Source organism: Podarcis bocagei (genome assembly GCF_964188305.1).
Source record: "Podarcis bocagei genome assembly, chromosome: 15".
In the NCBI taxonomy this organism is placed as follows: Eukaryota; Metazoa; Chordata; class Lepidosauria; order Squamata; family Lacertidae; genus Podarcis; species Podarcis bocagei.
The window spans coordinates 46,424,817-46,444,056 of record NC_138141.1 but is presented as its reverse complement, the minus strand read 5'-3'; the positions used below and the strand labels follow the sequence as shown (position 1 = coordinate 46,444,056).

At 53.6% G+C, this 19,240-nt stretch overlaps 2 protein-coding genes and 1 long non-coding RNA gene across 3 annotated transcripts in view; 2 read left to right on the top strand and 1 right to left on the bottom strand.

Annotated features, from left to right (window-relative positions):
- SLC13A2 (solute carrier family 13 member 2) overlaps positions 1 to 3,071 on the bottom strand; it is a 32,197-nt gene extending 29,126 nt beyond the window's left edge. The window contains exon 1 of the mRNA XM_081172388.1: positions 2,856 to 3,071. Within this exon, the coding sequence (XP_081028514.1) occupies positions 2,856 to 2,948 (93 nt within the window). The 5' untranslated portion in view covers positions 2,949 to 3,071. The remainder of the gene's footprint in view (positions 1 to 2,855) is intronic.
- The window catches only part of LOC308574519, a 160,848-nt gene extending 151,412 nt beyond the window's left edge, over positions 1 to 9,436 (top strand). The window contains exon 2 of the long non-coding RNA XR_014002517.1: positions 9,355 to 9,436. This is a non-coding gene — a long non-coding RNA (uncharacterized lncRNA). The remainder of the gene's footprint in view (positions 1 to 9,354) is intronic.
- A 2,767-nt stretch (positions 9,437 to 12,203) lies between these two features.
- On the top strand, positions 12,204 to 19,072 carry SLC46A1 (solute carrier family 46 member 1; the record flags this gene model as incomplete). The annotated part of the gene is made up of 5 exons (XM_081172386.1): positions 12,204 to 12,539; positions 13,885 to 14,737; positions 15,798 to 15,881; positions 17,197 to 17,353; positions 18,299 to 19,072. The coding sequence occupies 5 exons, from the start codon at positions 12,204 to 12,206 to the stop codon at positions 18,378 to 18,380; spliced, it is 1,512 nt and encodes a 503-aa protein (XP_081028512.1). The 3' UTR covers positions 18,381 to 19,072.
- Between the last annotated feature and the right edge of the window lie 168 nt (positions 19,073 to 19,240).

Sequence of the window (19,240 nt, the reverse complement as noted above, 5' to 3'; positions counted from 1 at the left end):
GATCATGGGTAGGCAAACTAAGGCCTGGGAGCCGGATCTGGCCCAATCGCCTTCTAAATCCGGCCCGCGGACAGTCCGGGAACCAGCGTGTTTTAACATGAGTAGAATGTGTCCTTTTATTTAAAATGCAACACTGGGTTATTTGTGGGGCATAGAAATTTGTTCATTCCCCCCCCTCCAAAATATAGTCCGGCCCTCCACAAGGTCTGTGGGACAGTAGACCAGCCCTCTGCTGAAAAAGTTTGCTGACCCCTGATCTAGATGGACCCCTGGTAGACTCGGTGTGAGGCAGATTCCAATGTTCCTGAGGACCAATTTGGGGAGGTGGAAAAAGCGAGCATCTCTGCTCTGTAGCTCAGCACGGAAGAAGCTTCCCAAAGTGGGGGTGTCGTGCTTTCAGAAATATTCAGGTGATCATCTCAAAGGTGAGGAAGAAGCCACAGCTTCTGCCATGCAAGGAGTGTGGTCTAGTGGTTAGGGGCGTCAAACTGAGACCTGGGAGACCAGAGTCCCCAATCTCCGCTCCTGGGACCTTCCTATCCAAAGGTCAGGATTTTGCAGTGGGTCGGGGGTGGGAGTGTCCTCCAAATCAAGGCTTGGCCCATCTGGCCCAGGGAACCCTCTCTCCAGTCCATTTGCCCAGCATTCATTTCTTTTGACACCTTCCCTGCGGCTGGAGTCCCTTCACACCTGGAGGGCAAGACGGGGAGTGAGCTGGAAGGGGTCTAAGCAGGAAACTCAGCGTCCAGAATGGGAGCTTGCTGCCGTTTGGCTCCGGGGCCAGGCTGCTTACGTAACTAGGAAATGGGCATGAAGGCGGCAGCAGCAGCAGAGCTCGACAGAAGGAGGTGGTCCTGCTAAAAATGCCATCCTGTGCCCAAATTGCTCCAGATCCCTGAGGACTAGACTCTTGCAAGGGGTGGGGTTTCAAAGGAAAGGACCACAGCTCCGTGACAAAGCACCTGCTTGCCTGCAGAGGGTCCCAGGGTCAGTCGCTGGCGGCAGGGAGTGCCTGGGGAAAACTGCTGTCTCCTGGAGAGCTGCTGCCAGCCAGTGCAAGCACCACTGGGTGGGGAACAAATGTCGGATTTGTGTGTGCTTTGGGGGTTGGACTAGATGACCCTTGGGTCCCAACTCTACCATTCTATGATTCTTAACATACTACAGTTCCCAGGATTCCTTAATGAGAGGCTACCAACGATCGTGCTACCAATCATCTGCTACCAATGAATGGTGTAGTTTATCTTCTCCAAAACAGCTGGGTTTTACCTGTTTTTCCAGGCATCAAGCTATTTTTCCTTTCCTTTCCTCACCAAAAGCCTCTTAACTTTTCTCTACTTCTCTCTGAAGGTTCCAGCATAGGAAGCTGCCTGCCTGGGAATGAGGCAGTGACTCTTTGGGGAGAATACCTGGCGTTGTTACCAGCACTGCCATTGGGGATTGTACCTGGGACACCCTCCTTCATGCCAAACCGGTGCTCAGCACCACTCAGCAACACAGCCCTTGGAGCAGGTTATGGGAGACGGTTCCACAGATGCCGGGGGGTGTGTGCAATTTGAATGGCTCCTGCAGCTGCCAAACTTTCTCCTTGGATCCTCCTTGGAGCTTGCAATATGAAGGCCACTGCATGCAAACCCTCCGAGTTGCATTCCAAGGCACACAGAAACCCAGGCTTGACCTTAAACTGTGGAACTCCCTGCCACAAGAGGCAGGGATGGCCTCCAACTTGGATGGCTTTAAAAGAGGACTGGGCAAATCCACGGAGGAAGAGAAAGCTATTGCTTCCATTTCTCCCACTTCATATAGACTCATAATAGAGGTGGGAGGGACCCCAAAGTTCACCTAGTCCAACCCTCTGCAATGTAAGAATCACAACTAAAGACACTTTGCTCCACCTGCAGGGCTCTTCCACCTTGTTGGTTCCCATTTCATTTAGATTCCTGGCCCCCCACGCTGTGGCCATCAGGTTAGAACAGGGGTAGGCAACCTAAGGCCCGTGGGCTGGATGCGGCCCAATCGCCTTCTCAATCCGGCCCACAGACAGTCTGGGTGTTTTTACATGAGTAGAATGTGTGCTTTTATTTAAAATGCATCTCTGGGTTATTTGCGGGGCATAGGAATTTGTTCATTCCCCCCCCCTCTTCAAAATATAGTCTGCCCCCCCAAGGTCTGAGGGACGGTGGACCAGCCCACAGTTGACCCCTGGGTTAGAAGATGCTTGGAGGGCCTCCAATTCCTGTTATTATGTTAAATTACCTGTCGCATCTGCCCTCTGTACAGCGCAACACCAACAGGGGCTTATCAGCAGCGTCCCCAGCAGTCGCTCCTCCTGCTGAAGAGGCAAGCTGCTTTTCAGGTGCCACAATTTGAGGTGGCTCGCCTCTTCAGCGTGTTCCGGAAACGGCAAAGGAAACATTGCTTCTTTGGGACATGGTGTTCTCTCTCTATTATTATTGCCGTCTTTGGGGACCGCCTGGAAGATGGGGGGGGGGAGTGTTTCCCTCTGCAAAGGGACTCTGGTGTCACAACCTCGACCCCCCACTTTTCCTCTGGAAGCAAAACCCTGTGCAGCTCAACAGCTGTTCCTTCACCCTAAGCACTGCCCATAAAAGAAAATTGTGTCTTGATGGCTTCATTGCTTGGATCCTGCAGCTGCTGGGACAGGGCAAGGGAATCTCTCCTTTGTTGGGTGACAGGTGGCCCTCTGTCATGGATGCTTGAGATTCCTGCATTGCAGGGGGTTGAGATAGATGACCCTCGGGGTCCCACCCAGCTCTACAATTCTAGGATTCTCTGAATCCCCGACGACTCTCCTTTTCCATGGCGAGGGGCACAGGACCCAGAGAGCGACTTACCTTGTAAGGTAGGACCAGGGGCAGGGGGAGAAAGAGGAAGGGGGTCAGCAGGACGATCAGGTAGTTCCTGTGCGCCAGAATCTCCCTCCACATGATGATGGGGGACGCTGCCTGCCTGGGGCCGAAAGGAGCTCTCGATCTCGCCTCCGAGGCTTTATAAAGGCTCCGGGGCACCTGGCAGCCGACCTTGGCACCTGAGCGCCCTCCTGCCAAGGAAGAAGAATCAGGAGCTGCTCGAAATCTTCCCAGGGAGAAACTCCTGCGCGCTCGCCAAGTTAACTCTTTGGCAGCCTCCCAGTTCAACGCTCTCCGGCGCACACCTGTGACTCAGGTGCGCCGATCTCGTTCTCCAGGTCGGGCTGGCGAAACCCGCCTCCAAGTTCCCACGCGCGGCAGCCGGCAAGAGACTCGGCGAGGCGGCGGCGGCGGCGGGGCCGCTTCAGTTTGTGGGCGTCTGCTGGCAGCAACTTCTAGGCCAGACTTGCCGCCCCCAAAAAGTGCCGCCCTCCAGAAGTTTGGGGCTGCAGATGCTCCCCGAGACGCATGGGAGGTGTTCGCAAAGATATCGGGAGGCGCACCACCAGGCTGGGGGCAGGCTCGATGGGGAGGATGCGCCTGTAAGCCGAGTTGCAGCCCCAACATACACACACACACACACACACACACACACACACACACACACACAGCGCCTTGGCCTGAAACCGTGGAACTCACTGCCACAAGAGGCAGCGGTGGCCACCAAGTTGGAGGACTTTGAAAGAGGATTGGGCAGATTCGTGCGGAAGGAGAAGGCCATCAGTGGCTACTATTAGCCACAATGGCTCTGCTCCTTCCACTGTTGGAGGCAGTGAATGCGGGGGTAAGGAGGGTCTACATTGCATTTTCACACGTTCAGTTCCATCGTGAACTCCGGAATGCTTTCCAGATGTACGAAACTTGTTTGTTTTGCTTATTTAAAATTCTGCACGTGTAATTTGAAATTAAAAATAAAAATGGGCTGCAAGAGGCTTTCTGTATTATTATTTTTTAGGGGCATCTGTTTTCCTCCTTTTTGCATGCTTTCATTCACTGGAGGGAATCAGCTGCCACTCCCCCCCCCCCCCAGATTAGAGGAGCGACACTGCTAGTGATATTTGCAGAGCCCCTTGCTCTTTCTCCAAAGTCCCCTCCCTGTTTGACAACAACCCTGGGAGGTAGGCAAAGTTCAGATACAAGAATCTGGTCCGACCTCTACCAACATTACGCATTTGTATTGGTTCTGCGCCAGTCTAACTTTCGGCCCCAACCACAAAACTTTGGAACTGGAATTGGTCCGGTCCCCCATCTCCCACAAAGCTACAGTTTCCAGGTTTCTGGGAATGGGTTAAACCAAGATGTCTGTAATATAGGTAGGGGAGGGAGAGGGATGGGTGATCATGCAGAAAATATTATCACAGCATCTGCACGCCCTGGATGGCATAGAATGGCGACCTGCCTTCTCCCCTTCACCTACCCACCAATTTAACCTAAAACTAACCTTTCGAGGAAAAATCCAATGTTTATTATTGTTATTAATTATCTGCTTCATGACCAAGTTATCGAAGCAGGGCACAGTGAGATAAAATGAGATAAAATAGCAAAGATTGCAAACTCAGGAAAACCCCAGGAGAGTCTTGCGGGATCTGGCCTGGGGCTCCTCCAGCCCATTCTTCTGCGCTCACAGCAGGCGACCAGATGCCTATTATGGGAAACCTTCAAGCAAGATCCAAGCCCTCTTACGAAGGCAGAGCAGAGCCATCGGGGCCAGAAACCATTGGCCATAAAAATTTAAAAATTCAAACCAAACCCGCTCTGCAATTTTCTGAATGACTCCCCTTCTGGAAGCACCTCCACCCCCAAGACTAAATTTAAAATAATAGAACTGTAGGGTTGGAAGGGACCCCAAGGGTCATCGAGTCCAACCCCTACAATGCAAGAATATCGGCTAAAAGGGTCCCATTTTGCAGGCTGGGGTTAAAGGTGGAGCTTCCTGGCTCTACTTCTGAAGGGCTGCATACACACCATATCTTATCATCCCCCCCCAAAAAAAACCACCCATCCTGGGAACTATAGTTCACTCTGCACTGTGCTACAATTCCCAGCACCCTGTAGTTCTTGTTTTGGGGAGGAAGAGCTCCCAATGTACTCAGAGCTTGCCCTTCTCATCTGGCCTCCCAGTGACTCTATCTGCTCGTGGTGGGAGGAGGTCCAAATTGGGGATTCCCTTTCCTTGTGCTCCTGCTGCAGCCAAGGAAGGTTGAGGAGGGGGTTAATCCCCAGAGAAAGACACACCCTTCCCCAACACTTGATCCTCGGGGTGTGGGCGCACGTGCAGAGTGGAGCGGGTGTCGCAAGGCCCTGTGTGCCAACTCCTGGGAGAAGGACAAGGAAGTGAAACACGGCTGCATGCTTTCTCTGTAAAGGGTGAAACTAAATACCCAGAGGCAGCCTCCCCTCTCACGGCATCGCCCCGCTCGGCACCTAAAGCGCGTTCAACGCACGCTCAAATAATCCCAGGAACTGCAGCAAACTGTATAGCGGTTTGCCGGCGGCGCCGGGATCCTGTGCGAACGGAGCATCCTCCCGGGCGTCACGACGCCTTCCTTCGCCCCTGCTCAGACCCACCACCTGTCCTGGCTTTACCGGGTCTTCCTGGATCACAGAAGGCAATCCCGGCTTCTGTTTTGATCCCAGAATGTCCCGTTTTTGGGTCCAGGGCTCTGGTGCAAGTCCTGGACCAAGAGACACTCCATCGGATGGTCGTCAGCAGCGTCGCATCAAAGCACTTCCCCGTCCGGAGCTGTGGCACGACTCTGCCAGAGCGCCAGGCGAGAGCGGGCGAGCAGGGGGGGAGGGTGGGGAGGGCAAGTGGCAAGAGTGGGCAGGGGGTGTCCCAAATTTAGTTAGGAAAAGTTGGAGCGTGAGTTTTGTGGCTGAGCAGGAAGTTGAACCCTGCTCTCTCCCGGGTCCCTAGTCCAGGAGTCCAACCATTACACCCCACTGGCTCTGTTTTTAAGTCCGGGAGCCACATTGTCTCACGGGAAATGTTTTGGGGGCCAGGGGTCAGCCATGAATGGGCTGGGGGCCAAAGTGGGTGGGACCAGAGGCAAAAGCAGCAGAGGAACGGATGTGACTCTAACCTTTGTACGTTAGATTATATTTCCAGCCGCAGGAAAGTTAGAGAGGCACATCTCCAGGAACGCAAGAGGCATGATCACAGCTCAAGGCCGCATTCCACCCAGCAAAAACATTCAAAAAGAGAGCAGAGCAGGGGCGACCGGGTTGTGGTCTGGAGAGAAGGGGTGTGGCTTAGGGAGAGTGCTGAGGTCCAGACTGAAGGGCCTGGGGGGCCAGATTTGACTTCCAGGACTGAGGCTTCCCATTGCAAGAGCTCTTTCTCTCTCTCTGATCTGATAATTTCCTTATCTGACGCCTTTTGCAACATTATGCTGCAAAGTCAGCACATTATGTAAGATCATAAATCCATTAAAAATATCCCTGTAATAATTAAACCATCAAACTTGTGAGTGTGTGAAAGAGAAAGAGAGATCGCATCCCTTTGCTCTGCTTGGCTGAGGTTCACGTTCCAAAGAGATATTTCAAGAAGCAAACGGAGGGAAGAGGGAGGGAAACAAAACCTGCCATCCCTAGGGTGAGCAGGAAGTTGGATCATGGCCAAGGTCATGGATTGTCTGGGGAGAGGGGGGGGCTTTTTGCTTTTGCTCCCCCTCGCCCGCTCCTCTGCAGCCACACCTTGGAAACCACAGAGGCCTCTGCAGCTTGATTACTGAACAAAGAAATAATAATTAATGTGTGGTAGTGGTGCCAAAGCCAGGTGGCTCTGGGGGTCTGGGCACCCACCATTTTTTTGTGGGTGCCTGGCATCCGCCCCCCACCGCTGCCACTCACAGCCTGCTGCCATTACTGGCTGCCACCTGACCTCTGGTGCTCCAGGGTGGCAATGGCAACTAGATCAGGGCTAGCAAATCTCCAAACCTCCAAATCTCCTGGTCTGCCCCACAGAGGACCTTAAGGTCCATGAACAACCATAGTTTAGAGATCCCAGGTCCTAAGGAAGTCAGACTATCCTCCACCAGGGCCAGGGCCTTCTCAGTGATGGCTCCGACCTGGTGGAATGCTCTGTCCTATGAGACCAGGGACCTGCAGGATTTAACCTCCTTCCGCAGGGCCTGTAAGACAAAGCTGTTCCGCCTGGCCTTTAATTTGATTTCAACCTGATCTTTCATTTTCCTTCTCTTCCCTCCCCCTCCCCTTTTATGAAGATCACCCGCTCTGAGACCCCACAGCTAATTCTCCCCTGGCCTCCTTGTTGGCCCAAGTGGGACCAATTCAGCCAGCTAGCCCTGGGGATTATCTAATGCTTAAAGGTAAAGGGACCCCTGACCATTAGGTCCAGTCATGGCAGACTGGGGTTGCGGCACTCATCTTGCTTTACTGGCCGAGGGATGTGGCCAGCATGACAAAGCCGCTTCTGGCGAACCAGAGCAGTGCACGGAAACGCCATTTACCTTCCCGCCGGAGTGGTACCTATTTATCTACTTGCACTTTGACGTGCTTTCAAACTGCTAGGTGGGCAGGAGCAGGGACTGAGCAAAGGCAGCTCACCCCATCACAGGGATTAGAACTGCCGACCTTCCAATCAGCAAGCCCTGGGCTCTGTGGTTTAACCCACAGCGCCACCCACGTCCCTATCTAATGCTTATTTCCCCTAAATTGATTTTTGAATTTTATTGTTTTTCATGTTTTTGCACTGTATTTTATGCTGCTTTTATAATTAAGTGTTTCAAATTTGTTGTTAGCTGCTCTGAGCCAGGTTTTTGAACCGGGTAGGGAGGGGTATAAATAAAAATTTATTTATTTATTTATTTATTCAGAGCAGGAGAGTTCACAACCTCCTTATGTTTTCTCCTTTCCAGCACCTTTTGTCACCAGAGATACTGCCAGGGAAGGAACGTGGGTCCTGCAAAGCAAGGACTTTGACCTGCAAAGCAAGGGCTCAGCCCCAGAGCAGTTGCCCCACATGGGCCCTCCACGTGGGGCGTGCACAAGGCCGGTCATTGTGAAAAGGATCCCAGAGCTCGCGCCCTCCACTCTTGAGGGCGTCACAAGCACAAACATCCGTCTCCAGCCCATCCTAGCCGGTAATGGGGTGGTTGTGATGGTTTTGATTTCCTCCAAATGAACTCTGTGCCTTCAGGGCTGCTTAGGAGGAAGCCCTTTTCTGCTGCTATAGCAATTATCGCAGTCCTGTTCCCCTCCGAACATTGCGCTCTCCGAAGGACAATGCCAGCCACAAGAGAAGCCAAGAAACCTCATCATAAATCAGCCTCATAAATTACTTCTGGGAATAATAAGGAGAAGGAGCGGAGGGCCATCAAACCTTGAAAAGGGATCATTTATCTTTTGCACCTGGGAGCAGGCCCAAGGAGCAAAGTCACCGCCCGGAAGTATTGATTTATTTCGTAAAACCTATATGCCGCTTGTGTTTTGTTTTTTAAAGTCGTCAAAGCGATTTACGAGAAGATTAAACAATAAAACCAAGGGGAAATCGCTCTAAGAATTCCAGAAGAGCACCTGGCTGCACCTGGATGAGGCCAAAGGGTCTCAGCCAACATTCTCCCTGTGACTCACAGGATGTCCCAGAGGGAAGAAGCCCACAAGCAAGGCCTGAGGGCAACAGCAGCAAGTGTTCCCTGTCAACTGGCATTCAGAGGTAGACTGCCCATGGGCATGGAGGTTCTGCTGTCACAGCAGACTTCTGGAAGAAGAGCCTGGCTGGATCAGGCCAAAGGCCAAATGGCCCCATTGACAAGCGGAGGTTGGAGTGTTGCCCCAGTGGGAAGCACACAAGCAAGGAGGACCTGAGCTCAACAGCACCAACTTCCTCCACTTGTGATTCCCGGTGTTGTAAACAAAAAATGCCCTTTTCCCTTATGGGGTATCCAAGAGCCCATATAGAGTCCTTACGTAGGTTCCCTATTGGTAGGAGAAAATAACAGAGGCCAACCAGAGAATATTGAGAAGCAAAGCAGCTAGTGAGCCTGATCTTTATTGATCTGTTGCAACAGGGTGCTCCCCTCACCCGCAGGAGAGAGGAGGAACCCAGAACAATGGCGCGCAAGGCCTTATATAGACATTTTAAATTGCCCGCTCTGGAGCTCAAGACCACCCCTCCATACATCATACCTACGTCACAGAAAGGGGTGTAACCTAAGACCACCCCCCAGATACATCATACCTACATCACAGAAAAGGTGGTCTAAAACAGAAATTTGAATGTTGTTTTTCTCTTGTCATTTATCTCCTGTCTGGCAGGTTACTTGATTGAATTGCCTGGGGAGCCTGGCCATTCTTTTGTAGTGATAAATACTTAGTTCCTGGGCCAGGTCACAGGCTCACACCCTATTCAAACACAGACATACCCTTAAGACAGGATTTGTGAAGGAAAAGCAATGGGGAGTCTTGCCCATTTTCCTTTGACCTTGCAGAGAAAACATTTGGTCAGTTTGGGACAGTTTGGGAATAAAAAATGGTTCCAGGTCGGTCTTCCTGTGCTGATCTATGTACGTGCTTGGTTGGTACACTTATAAACATTTAACATATAACTAAGACTGAGCCTTGGGCTTGCCGATTGGAAGGTTGGCAGTTCGAATCCCCGCGACGGGGTGAGCTCCCGTTGCTCGGTCCCTGCTCCTGACAACCTAGCAGTTCGAAAGCACGGCAAAGTGCAAGTAGATAAATACTGTAGTTATCTGGCGGGAAGGTAAACGGTGTTTCCATGTGCTCTTCTGGTTTGCCTGAAGCGGCTTAGTCATGCTGGCCACATGACCCAGAAGCTGTACGCCAGCTCCCTCAGCCAATAAAGCGAGATGAGCACCGCAACCCCAGAGTCGGCCACAAATGGACCTAATGGTCAGGGGTCCCTTTACCCTTTAAGACCTCAAAATTCCTATCACACCAGCAATTCAGAGGTAGACTGTCCCTGGGTGTGAAAGTTCTGCTGCCACCGTAAACCTCCATATGGAGAGCCCTGTGAGTGCATCAGACCAAACCAGATGCCCACAACCTGAGCCCAACAGCAGAAACTCTCTCCACTTGAGATTCCCAGCATTTACCGACTCCGAGAACAGAGCCTGGAGAACAGAGCCTTATTTTCCACAGCCGGATCTGCCTGACCCCTTTTAACCCTTAGCTGTCCCGAGAGAGAGGAACAGCTGCTTCCCTGTTTCTCAACCTCCTGTCCTCTTCGGAAGCGCTGAGAGGAGCACATAGAGTCCCTGGCAAAAGTCAGGCCCTGCAATCTGCAATTATGGGTCATAAACGCCTGGTCGGGTTCACTGGCTGAGGCTGGGGAGGGGCTCTCTGCACCCTGGTCCTGCTTGCAGCCTCAGCTGGGTTCACAGCCCCAAGGAACAAGGAGGGCACGACCACTGGGCTCTGCCCCCAGCACACCCGCATCTCCTCAGAGGGCAAAGAACAGGCTCCAAAGCCACACGGAGGCCCCTCCTCACACCTGATTTTTAAGCAAGAAATCCATCGGCATGGTTGATTGAATCCTGATATGTTCAAAGGAGAAGCGCAGGAAAGCCTCGCAGCTACTAGGGGAATATGTAAACACTTTTATTGTTCTTTGGGGAAGAATGTGGTTAAAAGGTGTTGGGAAGAACTGGGGTGATTGACAGGGTTGGGTGATGGGCTCATGTTTCTACATGGCAAACACTCCTACTTTGTGACATATTTGTGATGTCTCGATGATGCTGTTGAAAAATGTATTCTGGGAGAGGTCTTAGAAGTTCATGCAACGCCATGCTCAGGGGTTTGTGTGTTTGAACCTTGTTGCGACAAATAAAAATCAGATCTACTGACCACTATTTGCTTCTTTAACTTGGCTGGAGACTCCTTCTTTGCTGACCCAGAGAGATCCGCGGGAAGTTGCACCCCGACCAGATGGGCAGGGGAGTAAATCCGCACCCCAGGATTTTTTCCTTATCAAGGGGTTGGTTTTGCTCTCTGCGTTTTTCTTGAAGCTGTGGGGCGGTGAAAATCAGTGGTCGAAAACCATTTTGGGATGTTGATCTTGGCAATCAAGGGCTATTGGCCGTGATTTCTATGCTCAGTCTCCACCTGCAGAAGCATTAACCCTTCTGAAGAGCAGGCGCTGGAAGGCGCATCAGAGGAGAGGGCTCTTGCGCTGGGATCCGGCTCGCAGCGTTTCCCAAGGGCCACGGTGAGAACAGGAGGCTGCACTAGAGGAGACCCCTGGGACCTGATCCAGTGGGGCATATGTTGTTCATTAAATGTTCAGCTTTCATTATTTTTAAGGAAAGCAATGACAAACCGAGACAGCATCTTAAAAAGCAGAGGCATCACCTTGCCAACAAAGGTCCATACAGTGTTACCTCGGGTTACATACGCTTCAGGTTACAGACTATGCTAACCCAGAAATAGTACCACGGGTTAAGAACTTTCCTTCAGGATGAGAACAGAAATTGTGCTCCAGCGGCGCGGCAGCAGCAGGAGGCCCCATTAGCTAAAGTGGTGCTTCAGGTTAAGAACAGTTTCAGGTTAAGAACGGACCTCTGGAACGAATTAAGTACTTAACCCGAGGTACCACTGTATAGTTAAAGCTATGGTTTTCCCAGTACGGTAGTGATGTATGGAAGTGAGAGCTGGACCATAAAGAAGGCTGATCGCCGAAGAATGGATGCTGTTGAATTCTGGTGCTGGAGGAGACTCTTGAGAGTCCCATGGACTGCAAGAAGATCAAACCTCTCCATTCTGAAGGAAATCAGCCCTGAGTGCTCCCTGGAAGGACAGATCCTGAAGCTGAGGCTCCAAGACTTTGGCCACCTCATGAGAAGAGAAGACTCCCTGGAAAAGATCCTGATGTTGGGAAAGATGGAGGGCACAAGGAGAAGGGGACGACAGAGGACGAGATGGTGGGACAGTGTTCTCGAAGCTACCAGCATGAGTCTGACCAAACTGCGGGAGGCAGTGGAAGACAGGAGTGCCTGGCATGCTCTGGTCCAGGGGGTCATGAAGAGGCGGACACGACTAAACGACTAAACAACAACAACAATGTAGCCAAGTGTCTAGTCCCTATTAATCGAGGAGAGAGGAAGCCAAGCCAAGCACGCAGGCAGGATTCTTCCCAGTTCCCCAGGCTCTCTGGACGCCGCCGTCTTGCCGTGGCGTCACGGCAGGTCGGCGAGAGCCGCGGCGCTTCCCTTTCCGGCGGCGGCGGCGGCAGCAGCCCCTTCCTCCGCCTTCCGCGCCCCGGCCGCCTCCTTCCCTCCTGCCGACCTGGCCATGGCCCGCCCTTCGCCCCCGCGTCGGGCCGGGAGGAGCTGGTGGCCGCTCCGCCCCTTGGTCGCTGCTACCGCCGCCGCCATGGCGGAACAGGCGGCGGGACCCCCGGCGGAGCCGCCCGGGGACGAGCCGGAGCCGGAGGAGGGGGCGCGGCGGGCCGGCTGCGCGCGCCCGCGGGCCGTGGAGCCGGTGCTGCTGCTGGCCACGCTGGCCATGGGCTTGCAGGGGCCGCTCTGCACCCAGTACCTGTGGGAGCGCCTCGGCGCCGCGAATGGCAGCGCCGCCCGGCAGGGAGGAGGATGCGCCAACGGGAGCGGCTCCGCCAAGCAGGAGGAGGTGCGTGGCCCTTCCAGGCGCAGGCCCCCGGGCCCCGAGGGGCTCTCCGGGCGCCTTCAGGGCCAGGGACCCCGGTGGGTGCCCAGCGGCAACGGGGCTTGGCTGGGGTAGACTGCGCCTGAACGGGGAAGCTCACCGGACAGGCAGGCTCTCTGCAGCCGGGAAGGTGCCTTAGAGCCAGGCACGTTCTTGCTCCATCAGGATCAGGACCACTTGCACAGACTGGCAGCAGTTCTCTTCTGGGTTTCAGGCTGGGGGTCCTGTTGTTGTTGCTGCGTTTGTTTCTCTCCCACCTTTTGCTCCAGGTTGGGACTCGAGGTGGGACTACAGAGAAAAACAAGCGCAGAAACACAGATAAAATAGGAAAGAGCCATTAAAAAGTTTTTAAATAGGAATTGAATAGAAACCACATATTTAAAAGAAAATGAAGAAGAATGTTTGTGTGTCTAAAAGATAATAGGGGGTCTGTGGCTTTTTCTGTTCTTACTTTTATTCTGTATTTCATGTTTTTATCTTGGATTTTAATGCTGGGAACGAACCTGACATCTATGAATGAAGGACGGTTTGCAAATTTTAACAACAACAACAACAACAGCAGCAGCAGCAGCAGCAGCAGCAGCAGCCTTTATGGCATACCTAAGAGACTGCAGACGTATAGACCAAGTCAGACCCTCTGGACTCCCAGCTCAGTATTGCCTACACTGACTGGCAGCAGCTCTGCGGGGTTTCAGGCAGGGGAAATTCCCAGTTCTAAATTATTTATTTATAATAGATATTTATATACTGCTGTATCTTAAAAATATATCACAGCGGTTTTCAACAATGTAAAAACATAAAACCATACAATAAAATAGTAAAAAAATGAAATTGAGTTAAAAGCAAACAAAGAATTAGAAGCAAACACCAGCCAACCCTTGTATTCTTCATGGCCTGCCTTGACCAGGCGGAATAGAAAAGTTTTTAGTAGGTGCCCGCTGCATCTCCAGTGGCAGGGAGTTCCACAAGACTGGGTCCATGACCCTAGAGGCTTGGTTTTTCATTGTTGTCAAGTGAGCCGCACCACGGGTGATCTCAGTGAGCAAGCTAGGATAGAAGGGCTCAGGCGACCCCTTAGGGATTGTAGACGCAAGTCGCTCGGGGCTTTGTACATTAACTCAAGACCCTCGAACGCAGCTCGGCAGCAGGTGGGCATCCTTTGTTCTTGGCCAGCAGCTCCTGCCAGCAATCCAGCCGCGCCAGCTGTAGCTTCTGAACCAGGCCCAAGGGCAGCCCCACGAAGAGCGCCTTGCAGTAGTCCAGCTCCCTCCTCCTGCCTCACAACCCTCTGCCTTCCTCTCTCTCTCAGGAGCTGGAGACCCTGGTGGCTCACTGGAACCTCTACCTCAACCTGGCCGGCTTCCTGGTGGGTCTCTTCTCCGTCACGCTGCTCGGCCCCTGGAGCGACTCCGCGGGGCGCCGCCCAGCCCTCGCCATCGCCTCTCTGGGCATGGCTCTGCAGGCGGCCATCTTCCTGGCGGTGATGTCCCTCCAGCTCCCCGTGGCCTGGCTGCTGCTCGGCCGCATCCTGGCCGGCCTCTCGGGCGACTACAACCTCATCCTGGCCGCCTCCTTCGCCTACGCGGCCGACGTCAGCGACCGACGAGGGCGCACCTTCCGCGTGGCCGTCCTGGAGGCCTGCCTGGGCCTGGCGGGGATGGGCGCCAGCCTCCTGGGCGGGCAGTGGCGCCATGCCCAAGGCTACGCGGCTCCCTTCTGGCTGGCCCTCTCCGCTAGCCTCGCCGCCGCTCTCTACGCCGCCGCCTGCCTGCGGGAATCAGTGGCGCCCAGGCGTCCCGCGAGGCTCCTCACCCTCCGCCATTACGCCTCCGTCCTCCGCCTCTATGCGCCCGGCGCCCAGGGCTGGGAGTGGCGCAAGCTGCTCCTCTACTCCCTTGCCTTCTTCCTGGTGGTCAGTGTGCATTTCGGGGCCTCGGACCTGCTGGTGCTGTACGAGCTGAGCACCCCGCTCTGCTGGGGCTCGGAGCTCATCGGCTACGGCTCGGCTGCTCACTACCTGGTCTACCTATCCAGCTTGCTGGGCCTGCGGCTGCTGCAGACCTGCCTCAAGGACGGCTGGGTGGCCGAAGCTGGCCTGCTGTCCAACGTCCTGGGCCTGGGGACGATCACGCTGGCGAGCACCACACCCCTGATGTTCACAGGTGGGAGACGTTGAGCACCACACCCCTGATGTTCACAGGTGCTGCTCCTGGGAGAGGAGGCGTTCCTTGAGGGTTGGAGAGTTAGGACACCCGGCGGTCATCTAGCCCAACCCACCAGCCGCGCAGGGGTCGCAGCTAAAGAGTCCCTGGCAGATGGACACCCAGCCTCTGCTTAAAAACGTCCAGGGAATGGGAGTCCATCTCCCAAGCACCTGTGTAGAATAAAGAAGCTGGACCAGATGGGTCCCTGGCCTGATCCTGCTGCCGGGCTCTCCGCATGGAGGCCTACTGTGGGAGCAGAACCTCCATGCTCGGGGGCAGCCTACCCCTGAAAACCAGGCGGTGCAGAACTGAAGAACCGTTGCCCTTGGCTCCTGCTTGTGGGCTTCCTGTGGGGCAACTGGTAGGCCACTGTGGGGACAGGGGGTTGGGCTAGAGGGGCCACTGGCCTGATCCATTTCGTTCTGTGCTACGTGCCCTCAGTGTCGGGAGGCAGTGTGCCTCTGAATTCCTGCACTGCGGGGGGTGAGACTAGATGACCCCTGGGTGTGCCTCCACCTCGGGAGATTATAAGATTCTATGCGCCCCGGTGGGTGGGAAGCGCAAGCGAGGAGATCACAATCAGGACCCGAGTGCAACTGCGGCTTTCCCTTTGTGCTATCTGGTTGGCGTAGGAAGCTGTGCTAGAATCGCAGAATTGTAGAGTTTGGAGGGAACGCAAGGGTCATCTAGCCCCCTGCAATGCAGGAATCTTTTGGCCCCATGTGGGACTCGAACCCAGGACCCTGAGATTAAGCATCTCCTGCCAACAGAGCCCCTTGGGCCTGATCCAGCAGGCTCTTATGTTGCTCTTGTGGAACCTCCAGGCCCAGAGGCAGTCTATCTGTATTCCTAGAGAGTACTAACTGTGTTCCCCTTCCAGTGTCAGAGACATTCAGTGCGTCTGAATGGCAGTTGCTGGGACATCCAAGGACACTTAAGTTTGCCCCAAACTGAAGTCCGCCATGTTAGTTCATTTCAGTGGGTCTCTTCATTTTCTTTCTCCTCCTTTCCCCGACAGGATATGGCCTCCTCTTCCTCTCCATGACTGTCACGCCTGTGATCCGCTCCAAGTTATCCAGGCTGGTTGATGAGAAGGAGCAAGGTAAGCAGAGCAAGGGTTCAGTGACCCACAGCCAGATCACCTGACCCAGAATGCATTGGGGCAACATGCAGCAAAGATGGCCGACAGCTAGGACTGATGGGAATTGTAGTTCGGTAATATCTGGAGGGCCAAAGCTTCCCACTGCTACCATAAGGACTAGAGACTTAGAAAAAAACAAACTCAAAAGTTTCTAGTCCTCGTGGCAGGAGTGGGAAGCTTTGGCCCTCCAGCTGTTCGTTGCACGCCAGGCCCTCCTGTCTTCCACTGCCTCCCGCAGTTTGGTCAAACTCAGGCTGGTAGCTTCGAGAACACTGTCCCACCATCTCGTCCTCTGTCGGCCCCTTCTCCTTGTGCCCTCCATCTTTCCCAACATCAGGGTCTTTCCCAGGGAGTCTTCTCTTCTCATGAGGTGCCCAAAGTCTTGGAGCCTCAGCTTCAGGATCTGTCCTTCCAGTGAGCACTCAGGGCTGATTTCCTTCAGAATGGAAAGGTTTGATCTTGCAGTCCATGGGACTGTCAAGAGTCTCCTCCAGCACCATAATTCAAAAGCATCAATTCTTCACCGATCAGCCTTCTTTATGGTCCAGCTCTCACTTCCATACAACTGTTACTAAACTACAACTCCCACCAGCCCCAGCAAGCCTGGCCAAAAGACAGAGAGGATGGCGGGCGTTGCGGTCCAGCAATGTCTGGGAAGGGGCAAGGGGTCCCCACTCCCGCCTTGTGGGCGCAAGGAGCACTCGGGAGCATGCCTGCTCAGGTGGCAGAATATAAGATTTGCAGGGGGTGGCAGAGGGCAGAGATCCCTTGCCCCACACCTCCCATGAGCAAAATCCTTAAATAATTGCACTGGTAATGAGCTGCAAGAATCAGCAGTTGTGCATTTACTGGAGAAGCACGACATGAGTTTCAGGCGTTGTTTGGCTGCCTTGAGGACCTCACCTCACTCCCAAACACCCCTCCTGGGTAGGCTCCCAAATCAGCTGACACCTCCCTCTGTGTGTGTGTTGCTGGGGACAAAGAGCAAGTTCAATCCCCAGCTAGGAAGGTCTGGACATCACAGAACTACAGTTCCCAGCACCCTGGGAAGAGCAGACTCCTTCATAAGATGGTCTTTCCTTGACTGGAGAGGTCAGGTGGGCCACCTGTCACGAATCCTTGAGCTGCAATTTCTGCATTGCATGGGGTTGGACTAGAGGACCTTTGGGGACCCCTTCCATCTCTATGATTTTATGAAAACACCCACCGTTTGGGGTTGGGGGCATTGCCCCTTGGGTGTCCCATGCGTGCTTCAGCTCTCTGCTCTCCCCTCCAGGCGCTCTCTTTGCTGCCGTGGCCTGCGTGGAAGGTCTCTGCTCGCTGGTGGCCACAGGAGTCTTCAACTCCCTTTACCCCGCCAGCCTCTCCTTCATGAAAGGCTTCCCCTTCCTCTTTGGGGCCGTCGTCCTCCTCGTTCCAGCCGCCATCATCGGGTAAGTCCTCCTCTCTCCATCTTGACCATCCTGGCTTCCTGCATCACACGGTCACATAAGAGCCGCCTGGCTGTGGCTGAGTCAGGCCAAAGGGAGCCCTAGTGGCAGCTACTCAAACTGCAGCGTGACGACAGCCTTCCGTTGTTATTTATATAGGAAGAAATGGGATAAGTGTATAAGGATAGCCTGGCTTGTTCAGGCAAAGGGGCCCATCGAGTGCAGCCTCCTGTTCTCACAGAGGCCAACTAGACGCCCCAATGGGAAACCCACAAGCAAGATCCGGGCACAAGAGCAACTCCCCTCCTGCGGTTTCCAGCAAGCTGGGATTCCAGCTGCCTCCAACCATGGAAGCGAGGCAGAGCCTCCTAGCTAGGAACCCTCCAGAACCCTCTCGTCCTCCATTAATTTGTCTAATCTTCTTTAAAAGCCATCCAAGTTGTTGGCTATCCCTGTCTCATGTGGGAGGGAGTTCCACAGTGTAACTCTGCACTGTGTGAAGAAGTCTCAAATCTTCCATCAATCAGTTTCATTGGATCTCCACTAGTTCCAGTGCTGAGAGAGGGAGGGACAGTCTTTTCTATTCACTTTCACCCTGCAATGCAGAATTCTATAAATTCCTGTAATGTCGCCATTTAAACTAAAAAGTCCCAAACACCGCAATTTTTCTTCCACCCCTCTTGATCCATTTGGGTTGCCCTTTTCTGAAACATTTTCCAACTCTGCAATGTCCTTTTTGAGGTGAGCAACCGGAACTGTACATAGTATTCCAAATGCAGTTATATCGTGGCATTATAAGAGCTGCAGTTTTAATTTTTGTTTTCCTAATGATGCCTGGTATGGCAGTCGCCTTTTCCACAGCTGCTGCACACCCTGGGCTCTATCGGCTCCATTCCTCGGAGGTCCTTAACTCTGCCCCTTTTCTCTCTGCCCCCCTCCCTACCCCAGGTGGATCGAAATCCAGGACTCAAAACCTGACTACAGCCACTTTGCCGACATGCCTGGTCCGCTGCAGGAGGCAGAACAATGACCTGCTGAACCTGAGTTGCCACCCTTCCGGAAAGCAGCAGCTGATTTCTGCAGGTGCCTCTCCAATGACTTGAAAACAATTTCCTCTTGGCTCTTCACATTTGGCCTTTTAATATAACTGGGGGGGGGGGGTTAACTTTCCTCTGAGACATGCTTTGATCTCTGTGTTACTGGATTGGGTGTGTCATGAGGACTAGAACCTTTCTTCAGATCTGTGGAGCTAGGAGTAGGAATCCTAACCAGGTGTGTGTGTGTGTGTGTGTGTGTGTGTGTGTGAGAGAGAGAGAGAGAGAGAGAGAGAGAGAGAGAGAGAGTGTTAGTGGGCTTTGTGTGTGCCATTCACATTGGCTTTTAGGGGAGATCACAAAGAAAGCTCCCTTTTCCCTCCCAAATATCTCTTCCTTGCCCGTTCTGGGGGTATCACCCACCCCAGCAGTGGGGAGTATTTTCCTTTTCCAGTGGTGCAGCTGCCCCTCTTGGATGGACTTGGGTGCCAAGGGGGAGGCGGCCCGTCTCTCGATGACAGCTGGCCCTCCTGTGCCAAGGGAGGTGGTGCCCCCCTCCCACTCAAGTTTGCTTCCCCATTCGTACTTGAAGGGGAAATTGCTGGTGGCAAATTGCTCCCGGACCCACCTGGGCGAGGGTGTGCATCAAAGGACGTGTCGCAATAAAGTTGGAGGTGTGCGCTGATAAGATGCTGGAGCCTCTCTTTGCCCTTTTGCGGCATGTGGGCACTCTGAGGTGTGCCAACTGGGGCCCTAAAGAGCGGCCTTGAAGATGCATCTCAGCCTGGGGGGGGGTGTGTTTTTCCACTCCTTCCTCTGTCCTTCTGCACCGAGAACAGATAAGAAGGAAGATCTG